At 37.2% G+C, this 26156-nt stretch overlaps 1 protein-coding gene across 6 annotated transcripts in view; it reads right to left on the minus strand.

Annotated features, from left to right (window-relative positions):
• ATP2B1 (ATPase plasma membrane Ca2+ transporting 1) overlaps positions 1-26156 on the minus strand; it is a 125409-nt gene that overhangs the window by 26734 nt on the left and 72519 nt on the right. For all 6 annotated transcript variants that reach the window (XM_040637311.1, XM_040637306.1, XM_040637310.1 and 3 more), the window contains 10 exons: positions 24368-24565; positions 18509-18763; positions 18293-18418; positions 14354-14494; positions 11827-11865; positions 10911-11072; positions 8774-8988; positions 6106-6348; positions 4496-4737; positions 1770-2007 (listed from right to left, as the gene is read on the minus strand). In XM_040637311.1, coding sequence (XP_040493245.1) covers positions 1770-2007; positions 4496-4737; positions 6106-6348; positions 8774-8988; positions 10911-11072; positions 11827-11865; positions 14354-14494; positions 18293-18418; positions 18509-18763; positions 24368-24565 — 1859 coding nt within the window. The remainder of the gene's footprint in view (positions 1-1769; positions 2008-4495; positions 4738-6105; positions 6349-8773; positions 8989-10910; positions 11073-11826; positions 11866-14353; positions 14495-18292; positions 18419-18508; positions 18764-24367; positions 24566-26156) is intronic.

A 26156-nucleotide genomic window follows, 5' to 3' on the forward strand; every position in this document is an offset into this window, starting at 1 on the left:
CAAATTGTTACTTCCCAGCCTGAATTTGTTTAATTACTTCCCACTGAGTTTTAGAATAAAATTCAGAACCCTTATTGTTTTGTAAGACCAAAGATAATCTTATCTGCCCCTTCTTGTCCACACCATACTGGCCTCCTTTTTATCTTTGAAATAGCTAATACTTTCTCACCCTCAGCCCTCTCTGAATTTTTTGTTCCATTTGCCTGGAATATTCTCTTGTAACTGTTATATGGCTGGCTCCCTTTTAGCCATCAGATCTCAGCTCAAATGTCATATCCTTGGAGTTCTCCTAATATGGTCTAAGTTACCTAATTTCATCACCCTGAGCATATCCTTCATAGCCCTTTTCACGCTTGTAACTGTCGTATCTGGTATCACCCTCCCAACTCCCCCCATATGCCAGCCAGAATGTAAAGCCCCTGAGGGCAGGGACCAAGTCTTATTCCTTACAGAATATATTTTCACTTGGCATACTGTCCAAGTACCTATCATTTTGTCAGTTTGGTTGTCTTACTTCTCTAGAAGATAAGCTTCATGACGATTTTGTCTACTGCAGTATTTCCAGTTCCTTAAAAAAGTACCTGGTACCACACATTGGGTGTTGAATCAATTAGCTGATAGTCATTGAACAAAAGCTGCTTTTGCCTTTGTGCTTTTACTCATGTTGCTTCTTTGCTCAGAATGTGCTTACAACTGCCCCTTGAGGTCCAGCTAACATTGCATCCATTAAGACTCAGATCAGGTAATTAACCTCCCAGAAGTCTTACTTGACCCATTCAGTGGTTAACAGAGCATAGCAGTCTTTTAAGTACACATGTTTTAGACAAAGCCGGATTTGAACACACTAGTTTAGTTCTTTGGTCTAGAGCTAACTTCTATACATCTCGATTTTTTTTTTCATCTGTTAAGTGAGAGTAGTAAGTCGCAGAGGTGAACATTAAATGAAATAACAGATGAGGGCAGTTGGCATAGTAACCGGCACACAGTAAGAATTCAAAAAAAAGATGCTACTGCTTTAAACTAAGTTGGGGGCTCATGTTCTGTGCCCATATAACATCCTCTGGATCAATCTAACAACGTACTAACATCCGGGGTTATATTTACATGTTTGTCCATTCCCACCCAAGAGTGACCTCTTTGAGGCCAGGGAATAGATTTCAAAAATCTTTAGGTCTATGGTATCCTAGTATAATGCCTGGCACATAGCAGTTGCTAAATAAACTTTAAAAATTTAAAGAAAACAACCAAAGTGTATAGATGCACACTGTTAAATATGGGAACAGGATGTTTAAATTCAAATTAAGTAAAATTTAAAAATTTCATTTTTCAGTTGTACTAGCCATGCTTAACAACTCAGTAGTCACATGTGGTGAGGAGCTACTGTGGTGAGCAACATACAGAAAACTTCTATCATCACAAGAAAGGTCTACTGAACAGTGCTGCTCTAGAGACCATGAAAATGAGTAACTTAATACACCTATTATTTAATATAAACATCAACTGAAAAATCCACCCAGCTCAAGGCACTGTGCTAGTTATGGTGCTATCAGGACACAAGATCCCAAAGAAAAGCGGCCTAATTAAAAACCACCAATAAATAGCATATACATCCCAAGCACGATTTTTTCACCTGTTTTAGATTCACCCGGGGGGGGAAAAACACAAAACCCACAGCCACCAAGAATGTTACTAGAAAGCTGGCTCCAGTCAGTGCCTGGATCCTGTAGGGTTAAGATTCTGCACATGCAGAGCACAGAACGTTTCACCACCTCAGGTCTCACAGGGTCTTCGATCCCCACAACAGCAATGCACGTAAGGCCGGTGACAATATCATTTTCATTATCCCACTCTGGTTCGGGCTCTCCTGCTGGGAAATCTCTGAATGCAAGACATATGGTTCTCAAGCCTTCTGATGCCATCGGTTCAATCACCGTTTTTACAATATCATCACGGTCCCTTGGTCTGAATACTTTTGCCTCACCATTAGCACTCAAGATTTTGAAACACCTAAAAGGAAATGTTGAATCCAAACATCAATAATTAACAAAAATAATGGGTAATGCCATTTAAGTGATCTGGAAGGGCTAGAAATCATGGGCTCTGACATCCGGAATTTAGTGAATTACATGCATCTCCACAGACCTAAATCACAGTGGCTTTTACCCTTCCCTTTACACAACAGTTCTAATTTTTCTGGTTCTCATTTAATACCTCTCCACTTTATCAGTTACTCTAGATATTCTCTAAACCTTCTCTTTCGGAAATGCAATGTTCTTAAATTTTCACAAAGAACCCCCAATGGCAGAGGAGAATAAACTACACACCTGTCCATTCTGGTACAGAATTAGGCATTAACTTTAACACAAAATTCTTCTTTTCAAGTAAAAAGTCAAGTGCAATCAACCCCTTACCTGAGATGCTGTTTCATCACCTATATATTGTTTTAACCATGAAAGAAAAAACGTAACTTCTTGTTAAAATTAGCATTCTACTGAAATGAGAGAGATAATGCCAAAATAGTTTTGTTTTCAGTGACACTAACTACAAAATTTTAATTATGTGGTAAATGAAAGTCACACTATGTACTTCCCTATTTAAAGTTTACTTTTCATGACTCCTTTCTCTGCTCCTCTCCCTTGGTGAGGCCAGCTCCTCCTGCTTCTAGGCGGGTGATGGCCAAATCCACATCTCCTGTTTTGATGCCTTTCCCAAGCTCTCCATCACTGCTGAGGAGCTCCACTGGATGCTGCAGCAACGCCTGAGACCTACTGCGTGCAACTCTGAACGCTGCCCCCTTGGCCTCAGCGTCAGCATCAGCCCCGGTAATTTCAATGGCAATCTAACAATCTCACCTGAACACTTCCTTGTCCCACACCACCTGTACGGTATCAGCTCCTAGGTCCCACAGAGTGGTCCTCTTAACAGTCTCCTGCCTCTCCTTTCTGTTCCCCTGCTACTGCCTTCTCCTGGCTTACTTCAAGCCAGAGTTACTGTAACAGCTTTTTTAATTATTATGTCTCCAGTCCATCCTTTCTTTCCCTCCAACCCACCTTGCTTCCTGATGGAAGAATGATCTTCAATCACAGATTTGATCATTCTACTACCTGATGAAAAAAATACTCCAGTTACAGCCTCTGGCCCACTTAATTTTTCCTGCTTAGCCTAACGTGTAAGAACCCCTACAACAAAATGTAAATATTACTGTGGGACTATTATCTATCAGACTCCAAGCTCGATGTTTCACGTGCATCATTTTATTTCACTGTCGCAGAGTTCGTGGTCAAAAACCTTGATTGGTTTAATTCAAAAATCTTTCCTGTATCACCTATCTGCTATTCAGCAAGAGGTGGATGAGGCGGATTTCTAATCTTTCACACTGACATCAGATAAGCAAGTTTTCAATACAAGGAAGAAGGCTCTATGTGGCCTGTGTACCCCAAAGGCCCATTACTACCCAGCTAAGCTATGCAACTAGCTACCTCCCCAATAGGGCCCGTGTATTCCCATCTCCTTTCCTTTCATGTGGTTTCCTTCACCTTGATGTTCTTACTTTATACCAAAACCTATCTGAAGTGCCACATCTTTCATGTGACAATGATCTCATCTTAAAACTCTGTAACCATCTGTCATGTGCTGCCGTTTCAGTAATTTATTTATAGACCTGTCTCTTAAAGCTGTTAGAATATAATCTGTCAAGTGTTCATTAAGATAACACTGGATTATAATCTACATGTAAGCAAATTAAAAGTAAAAATACTTTAAATGTTAGAAATTCAAACGAGCTCTAATTCTCCAAGGCTGCTCTTAAATTGTGTTTTTAAATTCTCTACTGGAATTAAGGAAACCAAAATAATTTCAGCACCTATAATAACATAAACATTAGGGAAATTATACATAAGTGTGTAATGTCAAAATTGAAACTACCTGTCTGTAAGAGGACAGTAAAAGAGAAAGACGACCATTCAAAATGACAGGAGATATTTAAATACCACAATGCTGCAGCATAGACATAAAACCTCACTCTGATATAAAAGGAGAATTCTTAAGACCTAGTGTTAATGCTCTGCTAGTCTAAAAACTTATCTATAATTCATTCATCACATTTTTCGAGCTCACTATCTACAACGTAGTGTTGAAGATCTAGACTTGAGCTTTTCTTCCCAGGAGGCCTTTATTTTTCACGATCCTCTGTAACAACGGAATCAACATGTCTAAAAGCAAAGATCAAGGTTTACTTTATTAAGTCTACCAGATTGAATGTAATGGGCACATTTTCCCTACAGCAAAACACTATGAAATAAAAGCAGCGGAAGTACAAAAATGGCAGATACCATGGGTAAATATCTAGATACCATTAAAATATACCGAAAAGCTCTGAGGTCCTATCAGATGCCTGATGTTCACAAAAAAGGCAATAGCAACAATAACAACATAGTAGGTATTCCGTAAAGCAACTATAGTGAGCAATTTATTCATCTAAGCATTTTACTCTTACTTTTTCAGAATTATCTCAGATGCACCCTTGCTGAATATTCGATAACTTCCATCTGAATTTTTCAGGACAGTACTCATGGACTTCCTAACAGAATTGAAGGTGTAGACTTTGTACAGTGCTTCTTCTGGTATTTCATTTCTAACATCCTGATAATCTCGTTTTAAATCCAAAAGAAGTCCCAACAAGGCACATTCAGTTTTATTACCAACATGACGAGGTAATCCACCCTCTTTCTCTGGTGGCTATAAGAGAAAAAGGTTTAGAAGCTAGTATCATCTTGTTTCTCTATGACAGTTTAACTTATACTGTAAAATAGAATGCGACATTCTAAAACAAAACTATATAGGAAACTTCTAGTAATATCAGCATTTCAAAGAGGGACACAAAAAGGTACGGTAGGAAGGATCTCTGGGGGCGAGAATGACATGGATTCCAATCTCAGCCCTGCCAGTTACTAGCTACGTGAATTTCTGGCAAGTTACCCCACCGCTGTGGTCCTTGGTTTCAGCATCTGGAAAACAGGCGCATTTATGACCCAAGAATTAAGTGAGATAAGGCATGTAAAGTTTAAAGTTGGTTCCTAACACATAGTGAGATTTAATAAATTTTAATTCCTTTCCTTTGCTCTTCCTGTTTTCACTGAACATTTATGTTAAATTAATTCAAAATTAAATCTACTATACAAGTTTTTAAACTTAAAGGTGTATGTATTAAAATAAAGCACTGTTGCCTTAAATATATATAAAAGCTTTATTTCCTTCATCATATCTTCACAAATACCATCTTATATATAATTATCACTACAGTAATAAGGCCAGATGTGATCATCTTTACTTAACAATTGAAGAAAGTAAAGCTCAGACTTTCAGCTAGTAAAAGGCAAAGCTAGATCTAGAACCAGGATCCCATAACTTTTCAGTCTAATAATCCAATTCATGCATACTTTCACTAGACAACCTGTTAATATTAATTCTGTTCATGGTCTTCATCCATAAATCACTAGAACACATACCAATTCCAGCAATTCTATACTTTATGTTGCAAATAAGACTTTTAACTTACAAAGTTAAAAATATTTTATTCTAAGGCAGCACAAAGTCTAGAATTACTTTATTGAGTTAGTTTCAAAAGGTCTAAGGATGACCTCATTGGTAGGATCTACTGAGAAACCAAACAGAGCATATAGCAAGCATATATAAGAACACATTCATTTAAGTTGAAATGTGGCTTCAAAATTTTCTCTAGAAAATGGAGAGTTGACTTTCTACAGTAAGATAGCCTGGTCTTTCACAAAATAAGCTTAATAAGAATTTAAAATTAAGAACTTGTTATAAGGCTTGAGAGTTTCTAAACATGGGAAATTCAAAATATAGGAGGAGGAAAATGCAAGTCAACAAGGTATTAGTTGATCAACAGGTCTTACTTGTTGACACAAATTGTATTAAAGAAACTTACATACATTATCTAACTATATGACTTTTAAAAACTTAACACATCCAGTTCTCCAATTTACATATAATAAAGGTAGGTCTGAAGAGCTATGTATAGTCTATCATTACACATGTAAAAATTAACTTTCATATATAAATTAATTATTAAAGAAACCTTACCAATATTTTTGATGTATAAGCACAATTCACAGAAATTCCTGTTACAAGATAGGATAAAATATTTGGTGGAATAGCTTCTGGTTCAGGAATCTTTTTATAGTGTTTTTCATTTATGTAAGCTTGAACCACCGTCATTCTGTTCATTGTCAATGTCCCTGTTTTATCTGAACAAATAGCTGTAGCGTTTCCCATGGTTTCACAAGCGTCCAGATGCCTTACTAAGTTATTATCTTTCATCATTTTCTATGGTGCAAAAAAAAAAAAAACAAAACAAAAACCAAGTAGTTAAACTACGTACAAAACCAATCACCTCATTATATAAAATTGTAAGTGCTTTAAATTAAGAATTAAACTCCCAACTATATACAGATACATAGTATAAAGCACCAATTTAATACTGGAAGAATTTTAGTATATTTGAACCTATTTGAATAAGCGAAAGAACATACTAGCTTTCTGTGGTTACATTTTTTTTTTTTACCAACGCATCACATAACCCAGTAAATGAACAGAGATACCTGCACTCATCTGCAAATCATGTTGACTATATGCCTCCAACAGACTCCGTAAGTGTCTTCAAATTATATAAGAGCAATGACAATCTGTATTCTAAGTACAGAGGAACTGACAGCATTGTAAAAGTATATGACATTTAAGGATTAAGTCTCCTTATAAAGTGGAAAACAAATCACCAAGGAAAAAGTAGCTTTTATCAGTGAAAATACAGAGCTTGTGGGCATACAGTTGTCTGATTTTTTTTTTTTTTTTGACTGATAGATAACGTACCAAAACCAGAATGGGTCATTTTTATCTTTTCCACATGCTGGTACACCTGGCATTCTCATCCTTAGGATAATCTCTTTCTCTTAATTACAAGAACGAAAACAGTTTCTTAAAAACAAAGAGTTTTCACAATAGCCCCAAAAGGCATTTGAGTTAAAATGCTTGATAAATCAAAAAAGTTGAATGGGTTAAAAACTACACAGAGCTTTTTTATAAAGTGTTCTGTGACTACTAATATGAAAATTACTGCAAAAATTGGTTCCTTGAAGAAATAAATATGAGGAAGAGGTTACCCACCAACTTACTTGCAATTTGCACGAATATTGAAGATTAAAAGAATGAAGTTCTACAGTGAAAAAAAAAGGTGCTCAATTTCGCAAAGTACTAGAAAAGGACCCGAAAGACTATACACCTCCATGAAAAAGAACAGTAACTGGTAACATCTGGCCAAAACATTTAATAAAAGCTTAAAGAACAGTAGTTAAAATGCTCTTAATCATTTTCCATTAACGTAAATTAATTCTGCCTCTATCTTTTTGATCAACTGAAAAATTAATGTTACTGATGACTATTCAAGATGAACTGACAGTATTGATAAAATGATCAGTGTCTAAAACTTGTTTACCCCAATTATTTCTAATTATTTCAAAACATAAAAAAAAGACAGGTGATTACACTGTATTTCATCACACTGAAACATTCACCATTAGAAATGAAAGATGTTAAATGCCTGAAAAGAAAATACACTCAAACAGCAAGCAAAAAATATTCTTATCATGATAGGTTAATTGTAAAATCCGTTGGAATACTGAGGATCAGAAGGCTCCAGCAGGAAGTATGACTATATTGCTCACCACCATCAGCAATACTACTTAAGAACAGCTAATTTACTTAACACCAGAAAACTGACAAGAGCCACACTCTTGCCATTAAGTACAATTTTATCTGCAAAGCCATTTTTGAAAGATCAAAACCGCCCAAGCTAAACCTTTTTAAAAATCCAATTCGCCTTTTCCATATAACGTATAAAATTAATTAAAGTAAATTAATAATCTTCAACCAGATTACAACTTTAGGTAAACAGTAGTGAGCAAAGGCATCGAAGCTCATTTTTAGCATTCTACTCCAAAACCGGGAACTGAGCTACTTACAGGTGACACTGGAAAAGACTGAGTAGAGTAAGAGCAGATGACTCACAGGAAGGAGGGAGTGGGCCCTGGATTAGGTGACAAGCTACAGGGGGCCTGGTGAGGCTGGACCAGAAGAGCACCGAGAGGTCAGCAGGGCCACACTGGCCGCGCCCTGCAGACCATGGGGAGCTTGGATTTTTTCTGAGTGTGATGAGAGGCCACTGGTGTTTTACACAAGGAAATAAGACAGCCAGATTCTATTTCAGGAACAGGAGTCTGCCCACTGTATGGAAGCTCGGCTGTGCTGCCATGAGGGTAGAAGAGTGGAAACAAGGAGGCCCGAGAAGACTGCACTTGAGAGAAGCCTCTCTGCGGTCTTCCCACGGGTCAATGACAAGCGTTCCTGCTTTAATTTAACAGATGGGGAAAATGGAGGTGATGTGACTTGTCACCTAATGACCATACAACAAAACTTCAGCCAGAACTTTGCCTGGCGGGGCTGTGCTTGGTTTTGTGTCAAGGCTGCCCCGTGAAAGGTGTACATCTTGATGTACAGAGACCTGCAACTTTGAGGGGGGTGGGTGTGGGAAGAGGAGGAGGAAACCTGTGACAGCATTTCTAAAGGAAACTAGGAATTTCTGGAAAAAACTCCTACTTTTAGAACCAGAAAGAAAAGAGTAAAACCACGGGTGTGAATTTTCTCCACCAACGAAAGCTTTACACTTCGTACATCGGTTTGACCCTTTCCCGCTTACCTTGACTGAGTAAGCCAGGGAGATCGTGACGGCAAGGGGAAGACCCTCTGGTACGGCAACCACCAGAACCGTGACTCCAATGATGAAGAACTTCACAAAATATTGTATGTAAATCGGGGTGCACTCCGCAAGCCACGGTCTCTTCTGAACCCAGAATGTATCAATGACAAAATATAATACTAGAATGATAACTGTGATGGCAGACATCAACAAACCTTTCCGTATACAAAAAGAAAGAAAAAATGTCATTACTTCAGTAGTCCAGACACTACCCACTGTCAGTTACATATTAGCCACCGAAGAAGTTACCACTGGTTTGAGAATACTTACTTTCATTTTTAATTTCTCTGAGAAACTGTTACCTTTTTTTTTTTTTTTTTTTTTGCACCTAGCTCATCATTTGGCATTGTCACATTTAACTTCTGCTTCCGAGTATAGCCCTGTACCCAGGAGAACTGGTAGAAAAGTGTTTATGATTCTTTCCTAGACTTAATTGTATCTTCAGCCTTCTACTAAAACTAAGACAAAATAACAGGCAACGACAAGGAAATACGAAAAGCTTAGAATAAGTGGGTACTTTATACGTTGGCAACTGCTTACTGCTGAAAGAGAAGCTGGTAAAAATCTGATCAATGGGGAGACTTGGAATTAAATACTCAAGCCTATGTTTTTTATTAAAAAAATAATTCTCTCAATTGTTATTTTTTTCATCTTTCCTTAGTGCTTCCTGTTTTACAAACCATTCACCTATTCTGTCGACTAGTCAGCCTTTTACAAATGAGTATTGAAAAATAAGACGAATCCACATGTCTGCACCTAGTAATCCAACCATCTTAAATCCACCCCTTCCCCAACACGGAGGCAGTATTACCCTCCGGCTACATATTACAAAAAGCAAATAAGTTTATCCAATAGCAAATAAACTTATTCAGAACAGAAGCAAAAACCTCACTTTTTCCAACATACTCCTAAGAAGTAGAATTACATAATTTAAGTGATTTTAACAGTATATGCTGATTCACCCATGTGTTCTTTCACACAGATGATACTGCTGGAGGGCACGCTCTTTTTAGCTAAGACCTCTGCTTCTTTTCTCTACGCTGAAGTGGTTGCATTAACAGGTGTTTTCTAGTGAGAAGAGCAACTTAGTAACTTCCGCTCACCAGGACGGTGCTCCAACTGATCCATTCAATTCAAGTAAACTGTAAGTTTTAGAAAAACATATACCTAATTTTCTTCAGAGTCAGTAAAAAGATGAGCAAAATGTGTGGTGAAATTTTTATATTAAAATATAGCTGGGGGGGGTGCCTGGGTGGCTTAGTTGATTAAGTGCCCGGCTCTTGATTTCAGCTCCAGTCCTGATCTCAGCGTCCGGAAATGGAGCCCAGGGCAGGCTCTGCACTCAGCAGGGAGTCCGCTCAGGGATTCCCTCCCTCCTCCACGCCCTCTGCCCCTCCCCCTCACTTGCACGCACTCTCTCTCTCCTCTCTCTCCCTAAAATAAATAAATCTTTCAAAAAAATAAAATAAAATAAAATATAGTTGGGTAATCTGCTCTGATTAACCACACTGCTGGCACTCTCTCTACTGCCCCCAGAAATCCTGAGAAATTCAGAGATGAGAGTATGGGCTTGTGAACTGGGCGGTCTTTCTTTTTTTTTTTTTTTTAAGATTTTATTTATTTATTTGACAGAGACAGAGACAGCCAGCGAGAGAGGGAACACAAGCAGGGGGAGTGGGAGAGGAAGAAGCAGGCTCATAGCGGAAGAGCCTGATGTGGGGCTCGATCCCATAACGCCAGGATCACGCCCTGAGCTGAAGGCAGACGCTTAACCGCTGTGCCACCCAAGCGCCCCCCCTGAACTGGGCAGTCTTTAGCACCAATTCTAACCTGACCACTTACTAGCTAGTTCCTTCCATGTACAATGGGGATAAGAGCCCCTAAGCTGCAACGATATCATGAGGATCTGCAATAACTCAAAGACCTGGTATACTGTGGATAAAACTGAAAATATTTTTAAACCCCCTTCCACTCACAAAGCAACAATTTGCAGCCTTAAGTGGGTCAAAGGCCATTTCAAGCAGAAGATTAGCATATTTTAAAAGCAAAACACCTTACTTTCTTCTGTATGTCATACCTGCTTTGCCAATTTGAACAGCCAGCTTTGTGAGTTTCCCTTGTAAGACAGATTTTTCCTTTTTTGGCAAATTTGCTTTCTTTTTGTCTTTTTCATCACCATCTCCACCGTCTTCACTCTTCAAAGGCTGCATTTCCATGGCTGCACCATCCTGGGCTTTTGCTACATGTAAGAGCAAATAAAACCTCACTACATTTTTAAAGGCACACAAAACTATTAGTATTTTGAAACGGTTTTTGACACAAATCAGTTTCTTATAGAAACTAGAAAAGATTTAAACACTCAGCTTTGTGTGAGCACTGGTCTATGTCTAGCCAAAGAATAAGACAATAGTGACACTAGGTTGTGAATCTTTGTACCAGATTTGAGAATGTTGTGCCAGGTAATAGGGATGAGGCAGAAGAAACACGGGATCTTAAACTAAGAACTAAATACCAAATCATTTCTCTCCCCCCATGTTGTGTGTGATAATATCCATTTCCAAACACTATAAATTCCTCCCGCATGTGACCATAATGTAGTTCATTATGTGTAAACCATACATATAGAAAAATGTACATATGTTTACAGACCTAAATAAATGCAAAAAACCACTTAAAGTGTATATTGTGTCTTACACATTTTTCCTAGCAATAATATAGTAACCAGTGTTAAAAAACGTGACGTGCTTAAGCTGAAAGTTACCTATCTGGATTTTTCTTAGCTTACTAGCACAAATCGTAGTTCAAATCTTATTGCCATTGTAAAGGCAGCATGACTAAGGCACTGGCAGGAAGAGAGGCTAACCCAAGTTAACATAAACTGTTGATTTCCCCTGCTACATGTATCCTACTTTTGGATGAATACAGTACATAGGAGATATATTTTTGGATATAATGAAAACAAGCTAACTGTACATTTATCCTTGTGAACTTACCTTTGTTGCGATTCTCAATAGCTCCATCTTGTTTCTTATCTGTAGGAACAAAATAGGAATTAAAGCTTTCCAAAAGAAACAGACGGCCATGCTAAATCATGCAGACATAGCTCACATTTCTGTAAAAGAACTGTTCCACAATGGTGTGTGCCTGTGTAGATGAGAAAGCATCTGGCTTGTAACGACCTGCTGGGTCAATCATTCCCTAGGTCTTCACCAGGGGCAATACTCCAAAATAATCTGGGGCGTCTATACTTATTTGATTTCTCCATAAGACTTTACTCTTTTATATGCTGTAATGAGCCCAAATATGGTACAAGAGGTTCTCAAACTAAATACACATGTAATTCTAAGAAAGGAGAAAGGGGCAGGGGTAGGGAGGGGGGGAGAAATGTCATAAAAACAACAGGCACACAGGAGAGCTGTGTTGGGAAGGAGCAAAACCCACGTAGAGAAGACAGGAGGCGAGTGACTAAAATTAGAATTAGAATGGGCCAGTAGGACTACCAGTTAAGATAACTCACCAAATTAGTTTCAATTTGGAGAAAACAAAGATGAGAATGTCTAAAGCAATAAAGTAATCAAGGAGGGACTAAGTCTATTGTTTGGAGCAGGCAGTATAATTCTGCAAATGAGAAAGCGGGGGCAGAGCCATACAGCAAATTTTTCTTCCACCTTCTCTATCTAGAAGACCTATCTTCAAACTGGGAAACGTGGAACAGAGTCAAGAAGGAACAGATGCTCAAGATAGATGAGGAGAGAGTAAAAAGAGTATCTAGCTACTTTCAACAGGCTCTGAGTTCAGAGGCATCAGACAGCTACATTCTAGGCTAGGAAGGAAATGAGAAAGATTACCCTGAACTGCTTCTGGGTAACGGCCAAAGCAGTCAAGGGAATGAGAGAAGGGCTGAAATCCACAGATGGAAAAATGCCCCATTCTACAAAGAAAAAAAAAAACAAACAAAAAACAAAACAAAAACATAACCCCGGAATAAAAAATGAGAGACAATGAGCTAGATGTTCATTCCGGGGAATATTTTTGACTGGAATAATAAAAACAGAGGTATAAGGTCTTAGAAAACACAGTGCTTGTTAGAAAAGACACTGTGGGGTCAACAAGAATAAAGTCATGATGCAAACTTCCCTTCCTTTTTACATAGGGTCCACTGACCTTGGACTCCTATAAATTAGAATGCAGCACAGTGTATGGTTAAGACCATAGACTCTTGAGTCAGACAGGCAGGTCTGATCTGCCACTTACTAGATCTTTGACCTGGAGCAAATATATAATCTCCATAAGCCTCAGGTTACTCATCTTTATGTCCTAAGATTTTAAGGATTAAGGGGCTAATTCACCTAGCATTCAATAAGGGCATCATTATTATTGGTTTTCAAACTGCCTTCCACTCCACCTTAAGAAACCTAAGGAAGCACGGGGAGGGAGGAGGACAGGGACAGGAGAACTTAGAATGGGGGTCTTGCTACCTTCACTTACAGTCAGAACTTTTCAAGTATGTTTTTGGTTGAACTAAAACAACTGAAGACAAAACCCAAAAAATAAAACAACCAAATATTAAAAACATGGTGGTTGTTACAGCAAACCAAGATTTTAGCAAGGTTTTTATTTTAGAAGATCTCAAAATACTTACAGGTAAGAGAGAAATACGGGCTTACTCTCCTAAGTAAAATTAGGTAAATCCAAGTGGTTAAACCACAGTAAACTACTGTCACCCTAAAGAGAAAGAACTGCGGAGCGGCAAACCCCAGCGGGAGAAAAGGGTGGTACAGCGGATACTGAGAAACAGGGTGGAGAGGGCTTTTTTAAAAAGTAGCATGCTTCCAGCTAAGTAATTCTGAGCTGTCTCCCTACCTATGACAGTTTCTGGTAAGATCCTTGTGGATAAACTACGGTCAGCAATTTTTGCTGAGGATAGATCACTTCTAGGGACAGCAGATACAATGGGTCAAGATCAAATTTCTAAAATCTTGATATTGAATACTCTGGGCTAAATGTAATAGACAGAATAGCTGTCAACGGAAAGTCTTCATCTTATGTCCAGAAACCAACTACTTAAGTACAGACTGGGAAATGTGACTAGTAGAAAACCTGAAGGAGATGGAAAGCTCAATGAGACCAAAATGTAGACCAAAGTGTGAAATGCTGAACAAAGAAAGCTACGACTGGAGCAGCAGAAGAGATAAGCAAACAGGAAGTGAGAGTTTCATTCACTTTGCTGGCCAGATAACGGAAGGATGCTAAAACTAAAGAATTAACAGAGTAAGTAAAGCCACTGCAAGCGCTCAAGTAGATGCTGGATTTGGCTACGGTGGACTGTGACCTCCACAAAAACTGGGAAATGGAAGGGACTCCATTAATTTCACCACCTGAAAGTACCATACTGAGTAACTTTCTGTAGAACGTTTCATATCAGAACCTCATAAAAGAAGTGCATTTTTCTGTGTCAGTTCTTTTAACCAGGTGCCAAATTTGCAAATGCCAATTCTCACAGACAGTTGCTGATCTTACTTTTCTTTTCCTTTTTCTTTTCATCTTTCTTTTCTTCCTCTTCACCTCCAGCTCCAAGTAAGGTAAAAATAATTCCAGTTTGAGAATTAACACCTACAGCAGTAACGACCATTCTTCCGGAGCCTTCCATTACATGGGTACCTACAACAGAAAATATGTTTTTTAAAATTGTTATGGCTTTTTCCTCCTACCTTCAAATTTCAATCTTCAGCCATATTGTCTTTAATATCCAGTACTTAATAAGACAAATTCAGTAAGACATTAAATAACCTAAATTCTTATCCTTAAGGTTTTAATTCTGTAATCTATCTCATCTGAATTCAAAGCTCACTCCACTACTCATTTATCATGTGATATTGGGCAAATTATAACATCTCAATTCCTCACCCATAAAATGAGGATAACAGTACCTACCCTTAATAAAAACAATGAGACTCAAATAAAGGTACAAATGTAAAGTGCCTTTGCACACTGCCTGAAATTTGTGGGGGTTCGAGGAATGCACATTAATTTTAATTAAAAAATTACTATCATGATCATTTATTGACATTTCTGAGAAACACATGGCTTAAAAAAAAAGAAATGTGCTTTACAACCAAAAGGATTCCACAGCAACAAACGCCCCACTTACCACACCCAAACCCAAATTTCTACCTCACCCAGGGTTCATCCCAGCCGGCCTAGATTACTGCGACGCCTCCTAGCCAGTCTCTCTTTCCAGTTTGTCCTTCCTAAAATGTGAATTTTCTCACAAGTGCCTCATGGCTCAAAAACCTCTGATTCTCTGCTCCTGCCGCCTTGGATCAAGTCTAACATCTTCACCTCGAGATCAACCAACCCTTCACACTTTTCGTCCACTACCCCAACATAATATTCCATGACAGAAAGCTATGGAACAGAAATGGGAACGCTCATTGTATTCTGACTGTCCCTTACAACAATCGTGCAAGTTGGTAGGCATTATTTTTTCTTATTTTCTAAAAATATGCCCAAGGTTACACAACAATTAAGTGGCAAGACGAAGACTCAATCCAGCTTGGTCAGGGGACAAGGGGCATATTTTTCTTTAAATACAAAGTCAGTAAGTTTGCTGACTGTTCTCCAACTTGTACATACATATCTCTGCACCTTTCCTGATTAAAAGGCTTCCCATCTCTCTACTGTAATATTTTTGTGAATTTTAAGTGGCTTTCAAAAGCAACTCTTTTTTTCTGAACTCTCAATAAAATCTTCTTTACAGTTATCATGTTTATTCAATCTCTTAGTTTACAACCATATGGGGGACACGTTCTGTTGCCCCTACCATCTTATATACCAAGTCAATGCACAAAGGTTAGGTGCTAAATAAAATCATAAAGCATCTGTACTTATTCCAGTAGTTAAAAGCTTATATTTGTCTACTAATTACTGGGGAACTTATCCAATGTGAATATTTGAGGCCTTAAATTTTCTTGCTTTTATTCTTCATTTTGTTGTTGTTGTTGTAAGTAGGCCCTGGCCCCAGCATGGAGCCCAACGCGGAGCTTGAACTCATGACCCTGAGATCAAGACCTGAGCTGAGATCAAGAGACGGATGCTTAACCAAATGAACTACCCAGGTGCCCCTGATTTTCTTGCTTTTAAAAAATCTATATTCTGAATATTTCACTAATTATTAGCTTCTCTGTCAGTGAAAAGGCAAAGAAAACAAGAAATGAAATTCAGGAGAGTGAAACAGTCTTTACTGAGCAACTTCTACAGATAAAAGGCAATTTCTTTAATGATTCTGGCTTTTGGTAAATTCCAATTTTTTTTATGTTCTATTCCTCCCCACCACAGGTAATCAGATGCTGGCGGTTAATGTGCTCAGGCAAAGCAAACAGTTTTTGTTCTGGTCACATCCCCACTGCTAACTGAATAACTGCTTTTAAAAATCTAAATTTAAAAAGCCAAGAACAGCAGTGAGAGATGGCATCATGAGAATACATTTAAAAATAAATGCATTTTATGTTTTTTAGTACATTTTTGGAATAGGGAAATAAATGCAGAAAAACTTTCCCACCCACATTACGATAAGGGACACTGCAAAGTTATTTCAGTCTTTTCTTAACCATGGAAAATTTAGAGTTCTTGCGGTACACTTGGTGTGTTAGGGACCTGAGTCTACATAAAGCTTACTAGCAATCTCTGTTAAAATAGAAAAGGACCAAAGTTCAGTGAAAGGACATCAACCTGAAGAGCGAAGCACTAGGTAAAGCAGCTAGATGTACGCAAGAGTCCATGCAGCATACACGGCAAAGAGGCAAGAGAATACCACCTCAGTCGGCCAAATATCGTGGCCCAGACAGTCTGTGGTGGTTAAGGTATGATTAGACTCCTTCCCCTCCTCAGAAAGACTACAGATTTTATCCGGTTAACAATTACGGTTTCTCAGAAGTATGGCAAGGAATAAGTAAGGTTAAGTATACGTTGTACTTAAACACATCATACTTCTTTATCTAAGATATGACTATTTGGAATGAATTACAAGTACATCCATGTAAAGAAAAAGCCAAACAGGATGTTCTTGGTAGTGTAGAATTTTGAAGGTGTATAGATCCCAAGATTTTTCTGAAGAACTAAGTCTGTATTATTTTTGGGACCTCCACCCTTTAATAATGGTGTTTATAAATGCATACATACGTAATTACTCTGATCTTTAGTGCTGCGATGTTTTGCAAGCAGCTTTTTAGCCACACATTTGCAAATCTTAAAAAGGTAATAGTTACACTGAAGTATATGCCCGGAAGTTGTGACTCTCAACTGACTTGTCACAGGTTTGACTTTGGTTTCAGTAAAACCATATTCAATCAGTTAAAATATAAAGTTCACAGAGAAGAACTGAACAATTAAAACCACCAAGTTATTACATAGTTAAATCAGCAGAAATGTCCTTACAATGTGTAAAATGTTAGCATTCCATTACCATCTGAAAATGCTAACAGAAGACAAACAGGCAACATTATGCTTGCTCCAAGCTCTGGTATAATTCAGTCTAACAAACATATGTAAACAATGGTCTTAGAGGCAATTTTGTAAATTCTATAAAGAATACTAGAAAATTAAGAGTAAAAACCTGGAACTCAAACATGAAAGAACTGGCATGCTTTTGGAGTCAAGTTGTGGTACTCTGGCTTCGTCTCATTCAGCATTTTAGAAGGCCGCGTGTAAACTTTCCCATCATCCCTTCCCTTTTATTTCCAATTAACCTCAGGTCAAGCTACCCCAGTTATTGTTACAAGAGCCTCCCAGGTAGACAGCCAGCTCCCCATGTCCAACAGTCCCCTCACCCGAACAAATCCTGCTCTTCATTCTCAGAACATGTCTCACCTGTGCGCAAATCCAATTCTCCCTAGCAGATGTGGTGCCAGTGCTAGGCCTCCCGCTGATTAGTCATGTAATCTTTGATAAATAATTTAGGTCCCAGATTTATTCCTCAGCAGTTAAATGAGGGAGTTGGATTAGATCAATTTTAAGGATTCTATCAGTTCTTAAAAAAAAAACACAACAAAACCCAAAAACCTATCCTTGGTACTTCATCATAGAGAATCATTCTTTAATTTTATACATCAACAGGCCTTAAGAATAAACGTAAGACAGAAAAATAGAAAAGTAGCAATCATTAGGCATATATTTTGGTTTTACCATTACACTAACACTAACACTGACTCTCAAAAAAAATTTTTTTTTTTTTTTTTTTGACTGAGGCTCCTCATTTGTAAAATAGGGCTCTGGATTCAAAGATCTCTAGTCTCTCTGCCAACTTAAAAAAAAAAAAAGTCCCTAAGGATTGTAAGGGTAGAAGCTAACATAAAATACAGAATCCTTCACACTGTAGGCTCTTAGGGAAACTGTGTTTGCTGACCACGGTATACAGTCGTGGAAGAGAAAAGAGTGCAAAGATAAGAAAGAAGTTCATACCTGATAGCAGTAAGGGATCCTTATCTAACGACTTCTTAACATGATCAGATTCACCAGTCAATGAGCTTTCATCAATTTTAAGATCATTGCCTTGAATCAGAATGCCATCAGCTGGAAGAAGATCACCTAAAACAGAAAGCAATGGTACGCTCAACGGTAACCACAATGACCGTAACTCTGCCTCTGGCCCAAGAGGTATTGCTCCTTTCTACTTACCGTATTTCACCTGAGCAATATCTCCAACGGTGATGTCAGCTACAGGTATCTGAATGACCTGACCACCCCTGATGACTGTGAACTTCTGTTCTTGTTCAATTCGACTCTGCAAACCTCGAAACTGTTTCTCTTTACTCCAGTCATTGAAAGCTGTTACTAATACCACACACACTACTGACAACAGGATGGCAGCGCCTTCAATCCAACCGGTTTCACCTTCACCTTCTTCCTCTCCAACAGAAACTTCTCCACAAACTACATGGAAAGAAAGAAAATGCTTATCCAAAAAAAAAAAAAAAAGATTCTGAATTGATGACAATGGACATTCGATAAGTTAATTATGATGTTTACATACCTTGTTAATTTTAGTCTAAATACCTTCCTGAATGCAAAGCATTCCGCAATGGGAAGAATGCTTACTAGGTCAAGTTCCCTGCCACTGAAGATTCGTACCCTCAGGACAGGGAGGCAGTCTAGGGTTCTAGTTAAGAGTAAGGACACTAGAGAAGACAGCACAGCCTCCAGGCAAGTTACTTGTTTTTGAGACTCCGTTTCTTAATCTGCCAAATTAGGATAACATCACCTAGTCCACCAGAGTTGTGAGGATTAAATGAGAGAACACTGTAACATAGGCAGAGCAGTGGCTGAGAATTCCTTTGCATTTGACCAATGGTTAATGCTATTATTACATATATTAGACAAGATATACATGAAAACTTAAATGCTACGTGCTACCCATGAATCATGAATTTACTGTATCAATTTTACAGGAGTACAAGCAAAACTTGGTTTCCATAACATGAAGAGGTAAGCCAAGTGCTACTCATTAATCCAACTATTGGGGCACCTGCTCCAGGTGCCAGACACTACTTTAGGAGCTGGGGATATAGCAGTAAATAAGACACACAAGCTCTCTCTTCGCATGAAACCCATACTCAGATTGGTAGGTGCAGACGGTGTATGAAGGATTCAGATAATAAAACAAATAATTAATTTCAGATATAGTAAATGGCATAAAGAATATAAAGAATGGTGATGTGCTATCAAGTGAAGAAAGGGCTGACTGCCGTTTGTGTGAATACAGAAGGCCCCGCTGAGGTGTCCATGACACTTAGGCCAGCAGCCAAATGATAAAAAGGGAACTAGCCATACAGTGGCTTTAGAGNNNNCCAGGGAAAGAGTAACATCAGGACAAAGGCTCTATGGCACAGGAAAGTTATAAAAGAATGAGGGAGGAAAGAACCCCAAAAGCTCAAAATTGAAGGTCAACAATATTGAAGAAAAAACAACGAAACAGTACTGTTTAGACTTTGGGCTATAATCTATTTGTGAGCCTAAAATCAATTCCATGGCTCATGACCAGCATTTTAGAAAAACGAAACACAACAAAATAAAAAGGATATACACAGAGTAAAAGTAAACATTGTTTCTTAAAAGTTTACTTTGGTTATTTATAAATTCACATGAAGGAATATGTTCTTCTGTATATTCCTATATAAATTCCTTCCTTCTAAGGGTTGAATTGAAAAATCTGAAAAAAATCAATGGTTCTCTTAGGACAGGTAAAGCAGGAAAAAGATTATTCAAAGAAAAGAATGAGTAAATGAATGATACTAGCAATGATTAAAGCATATTCCAGAATAGAGAGCATGAACCAAAGATATGATTTGAAGTATAAAGATGCTGAATAAAAATTAATCCCGGAGAGGTATGTGGGACAGATGAAGAGAGAGAACACAGAGACTGTAATGAAATCAACTGGTGGTGGTGAAATAGAAGAGATGATGTGAAGAATTAAAAAAAAAAAAATCCCAAGGACCATCGACAGGATTCAGCCACCAATGGGTACAAAAGCATGTTCTCCAAAGGTGATGGCAGGACAATCCATCGAGAGTGCTGGCTTCCCCATCCAAATATTAAGACTACTCTTTGAATTACATTTGAGCTGAAGAAATGACCCTGTATCACTGTACACAGTAACTAGTTAAATGAATTTATGGTTAACAATGTTCAAAACAGTAGAAGCAGTAGGACAGCTTCTCCTGCCCCTTCCCCTTGCCCAGAAGATAGATTTGCTCTCTGAATTAGGTGGAACAAGTCTGGACTCAAGAACAGATGAAGGTTGAAATACAATGTTGACCACTTTTCCCAACTTGAAATACAGGTAAAATATTATCTTCCAAATGAAGCATTTCAATGGATTTTTATCTCATTGGTTAAAAATGTAAAAATGCAATATGTTATTAATAGTGTGCAAGAACAACAGACTGAAAGCAGAAGATGGAATTTACCAGTCAAATGTCAATAGAAACGTTTATGTAACTGGTAGATGGGAGTGAAAATAAATACCATTAGTGAGTACACTTCCTGCATCTGGATTTACATAATACTGTAAGTTTCTTTTCGGCTGTGAGAAACATTAAAACCAAGTTCTGAAATAAACCAAACTCAGACCCAAATCAAGGGAAATCAAGGTTAAATCAAAATTACAAAATACAATAATGCATACTCAATCATGCTATCAATAATGGTATTTTATGGTTATTAAGTAACATCAAAATTTTAAACCTCATTTCATCTTTTTAATATATCAATGTATATTTTTGCACATGCTTAAGACTATGCACATTATAAAAATACAGTATACACATTATAAATATACACATTCTGTAGACAGCTCTAAATACATATAATTCACAAATGCATCATTTGGAGATATATGTTCAGAGATCTTCCCAATAAGGTATGTAACCAAAAAGTTTAAAGATCAACACGCCAGAGATTAAGAGGAAAGGAATTATGAGACAATTATATCATTCTCAGCTTTAAATCTCACATGCATACTTAGAACTAGATGACTGAATATTTCAAAAGAGAACATGAAACAAGTTCGTGCCATATTTCATTTCATATATAGTTCTACTTTAGATTATATAGATAAAGTTAGAATGATCTTGAAACAGATGGTAGTAAAATACTTCTAGAAAATAAATCCTTTTCCTACTGATGATCATAACAAATTTTTAGAGCAGCTGCAATGAAAAGAATAATTGCAAAATCAAAGTTACAAAAGGATTGTAGTTTACCAGTTATATATATATAAAAGTATTTTAATAGTGCTTTCAGTAAGGTCCAAGTACAAATATAATTATAAAAATCTATTTCACCAAAAGTGTTTCCCTATAAACATATTCACTAGAGAGAGATGTACAATCTAAATTCCGTCTTCGCTCTCTACTGCAAGGCAAATACTCCATTCTTAAAAATTCTCCACTTGAGCTACTTCTTGGGTGGTGCATCAGGTGTTTACATTAACAGTCTAAAGAAGCAGTTCTCAAAAGTGTGGTCTAGGAACCCCAGGAGGAACCCCCAAGGTCAGAACTATGTTTATAATAATACTAAGATGTAATGTGCCTTATACTTCAGAATGCATAGTGGAATTTCCCAAAGACTACATTACATGTGCTAACACAACACACTAAGTGCAGAAGCAGAAGACAATCCCGTTATCTTCAATTATGCCAGACATTAAAGAGATACAAGGACATGAAGAACACTACTACTAGTCTTTTCGTTATTTCATTTAACATCTCATTAATAATAATTTCAGTAATTATAATTTTCTATTATAACATAGCACTTAGTTATAATTTTTAAATGCAATAATATTTCTAAATTTCTCAATTTTAATTAAGAATACAGTAAATTTCCACAGACATAAGTCATATAATCAAAAGCTCTTTGGAGTTCTTAATACTATGAGTGTGTAAAGAGGCCCTGAGACCAAAAAGTTTGAGAACCATCGGTATTACACTAGTGACTAAAGATTTGTCTACAGTATGGGTTATAGTGCTTATTTTCACACCAAAAGCACTAGTAAGAAATTTTCAGAATTTGGATTTCTAGGACTGTAGATTTACAATTAATGGATTTCCTAACTTAGTGTTAAAACATAACATGATGAAAAGATACAGGAGTACACTAATAAATGTTAAAAAAATGCAAACACTAACATTTCACCACCTTCTAGTAGATTTTAACTCTTTTTTTTTTGAAGTGTCTTATGACACCAACAACTCTAGAGTATCTTCCAAGTTGGACCTAATGCCAGTATTCTTCTTAAGCAAATTTGGGAAAGGGCTTGTCACTAATATCCTACAAATGAAAGCAGTCCAAGTTCCAAAAAGATTTGTCCTTGTAACAAAATCCACTCCCACTGAAAATATTTTTCTTTATTCTTCTTATAATCTTGAGGTAAAAAATGTTAAAAGTAAAAAAATAATCTGCCGACTCACTGAATTCTAGAATACCAATTCCCAATATTCTATAATGCTAAGTGGGTAAACTGAGCACTCCAGAACTCAGCTATATGTTGCTGAATATGGTACAACCTTTCTTTGTCATATAAAAAGATACACACATTTACACACCTTCAGGCCTACCCACACATGCACACACATACCTTCAAGAGTAACCCACACAAAACATACTTTTAAAATCTGGGAGAACACATATCAAAATGGTATAGCAGTAATCTCTAAGAAGTGAGATTTTGGGTGAATGTTATTTCCTATGAATTGTCACTTTTCCCTCTTCCTCTTTCTACAGCAAAATATGTATTATTTATTTAATAAAAATAAATACAAGTCTCAAAAATAATTTGGCTCAATGTTGACAAGAATATTGCCTAAATCTTTTATTTAGATCAGTGATTCTCAGTCACAGGCAATTTTGCCTCCTAAGAGAAACCTGGCAATATCTAGAGGCACTTTGGTTGCTTCAACTAGAAGGTGGTATGATGCAGGGCAACAAAGAATGTTCTCGTGAAAAACAAAAACAGTACTGCTGCTGAAAATTCCTGATCTATACTGGTCTCAGATAAACTGACCTATTCTGTGACCAACTGTCCCAAACAAACAAAAAACCTAAAAAACCAACACAACTCTCACATAAGCTCCAGGCATACCTTTAATGGAATTAAATCATTGCCTAAGCCAATGTTTAGAGAGTTAGCAAATATTTATCAAACTCTTCCTAACTTAAAAGGCATAAGAATAAAGTTTTACAAACAGAAATATTGGTGCATCACTCTTCTGATATATAAACTACTATTGGTTCACTCAATAGTTATTTAAATATAGTGAATTTAAATATAATGAGCAAAACCCAAGCTAGATTTCTTAGCACTTATAGAATGTACTGTCAACGAATATCCATTTTACAATAAACTTATTAAAGAGAGAATAAGAAATTTAAAAAAGAAATGAAGAACATACAAAGGTGGGAGAAAAACAAAACCATTTGTAGCTACAAGTTAAAGTAGATATACCATAGTACAATGTATTTTCCACTGATCAAGATACACTGTAGTAGAAACATTTCTGGAATGGCAAGGCAATTACCAAATCATGCATATAATGACACAATTTAAGAACTTGAAAAATAATGGATTAGGGAGAAGAACAGAATTATGCTTTCATAATGCTTTCCAAAATAATAAAAAAAACCCAAAATTAAAACTGTAATTATTTCAATATAGTGTTAAAAGACCTTAAGAACTGTGATGGCACAAACCCCATTGTATATACGGCTTAGCTCCTTGCCAACACATGGTATGCACATTTTGGCAGGTTTTTTCACCTCTGTATTTCACTTGGAGGTGCCACTATCTCATAGGGTTACTGTGAAATTACCCGAGATGGTATATGGAAAGAACTATTAAAAGCATTACTAGAATGATGTCTAGCATGGTCAATAAATGCCAACCTATTATTATTACATTTTAAATAAGCAAATGAGCTGAACTTACTAACATCACACATAAAAGTCTTTTTTCTCCCCCCTCCCCAATTTACTTACGTGCATTATCCCCTTCTGGAGGTTGATAAAAAGAAAGGCCCAATGATACTATGGCTGCGATTTCTAGTATAATTAAAGTGACATCTTGTAATGCTTCCCATACTAACTGAAGAAAGGTTTTTGGCTTTTTAGGAGGTATAAAATTCTTTCCAAACACTGCTTCTCTTCTCTCTATATCTGCAGGGTTTCCACTTAAACCTAGTGGAAAGAAACAAATTTCAGTGAAAAGTTTCACTATTTACAAATGAAAATACCTATTTTATTCAAAACATATTCATTACACTTTAGATTTCAATTCGTAAAATCCTTTTGATAGGATTTTTATGCATTAGACCAAATGTGCAGAATTTAAATCACTGAAAACTGTGTATAGTACTTTGAAAGGACATTTCAGGTCGATAGCTCAAGACCGGATGAAGAATTTTCACTTTCCCGCACTGCTTATTTTTGATCTTACTACCTTATACCATCTTGTAGACTGCCAGAGACCAGAACTGATAGGACAGCGGGATGGGTTTTACATTGGCACTGAACATTTCCCTGACCTTTATTTATGTGTTTTCCCTCCAAAAATGGGGAATTATGTATTTATTTGATTTACTTACAGCATCTTGGTTTGAGTGAAAATCTTTGATTTCCCTCCTGTTTACCAAAGAACAATGAAAAGTTACTTTATCACAAACTCTAACACGTCTCTACTAAAATGTCTGTTCTATTTGGACTGATAAAAGACTTGAAAGTCACAAAAACCAGGACACTGAGGATGACTTTTCTTTTGAATTTTATTTTTAGGGTTTAGTTCCAGCTTGGGAAACAGGTAGTGCTACTGACTGCACCCACTGTCACCGCAAGGGAAAAGGCGCAGTGCAGGACGTAGCATTTATCGCCTGGAGTGTGGAAGTGGACAGCCGCGTGAGAGGAGGTTAAGAGATGAACATCAATTTCGCCTTGCCTTCACCCCATCTAGCAGGTCCTCCTCTCATTTAACCCTGCCAATCCTATCAAACCTAGATATGTTCCCATTAGCGAAAGCAAAGTATCTACACATTTACATTTTGGGGGGGGGGCGTATGAAAACACAGGTAGCAGTGACAAATGACTGGTTTCCTTAGTCTGTTTAAAAATATCAAAAAAGAAGACAAAGGTGCCAGAATGATACAACTTTCAATTTATCATCATAAATTTAAATTTATAATTAATTTAGTTACTTTCTCTTGCGGGTGGGTGGGGAAAGAGCTCATTCTAAGAGAACAACAAAGAAGCAAGACAGGAAAACAGCCAAGCTCTCGGTTTTTAGTGTTTCAGCTAGGAATCTCAATGTGGAGGCAGGCAGAGAGTAGAAGACAGAACAAAGAAAGTATACTGCTAGAATAAACAACAAGGAATGAATATAAATTTTTTAAAGTAATTATTTACTTTGTTAAAGGTATCAAGAAGATTCCAGAGACGTTTTCATTAGCAACTGTTAAACAAGATCAGTCCATTCTGGGCAGAAAGCATTTTAGATTTTCTGATGACAAAACTCACCACCTGAAAGCTTCCACAGAGCTCCAGGCTTTGAGACAGAGTTTAACAGAAAGAAAGGAATCAAAGGATTGTACTAATTGTGACCAGGGGAAAAACAGTATGAGAGAAGAAACTTGCAAATTATAATTTAGGATCTACACAGTTTCTTCAGACTAGGGCAATACTCCCCAATCACAGCTAGCTGCAAGCAGTTAGCGCTGGTCCATGGTTTAACTGAGGGACAGGACAAGCCATGTAGTGACGTTTTCCACAAAACAAAATT

This window comes from Ursus maritimus, unplaced genomic scaffold (genome assembly GCF_017311325.1).
Source record: "Ursus maritimus isolate PB19 unplaced genomic scaffold, ASM1731132v1 scaffold_21, whole genome shotgun sequence".
Classification (NCBI taxonomy): Eukaryota; Metazoa; Chordata; class Mammalia; order Carnivora; family Ursidae; genus Ursus; species Ursus maritimus.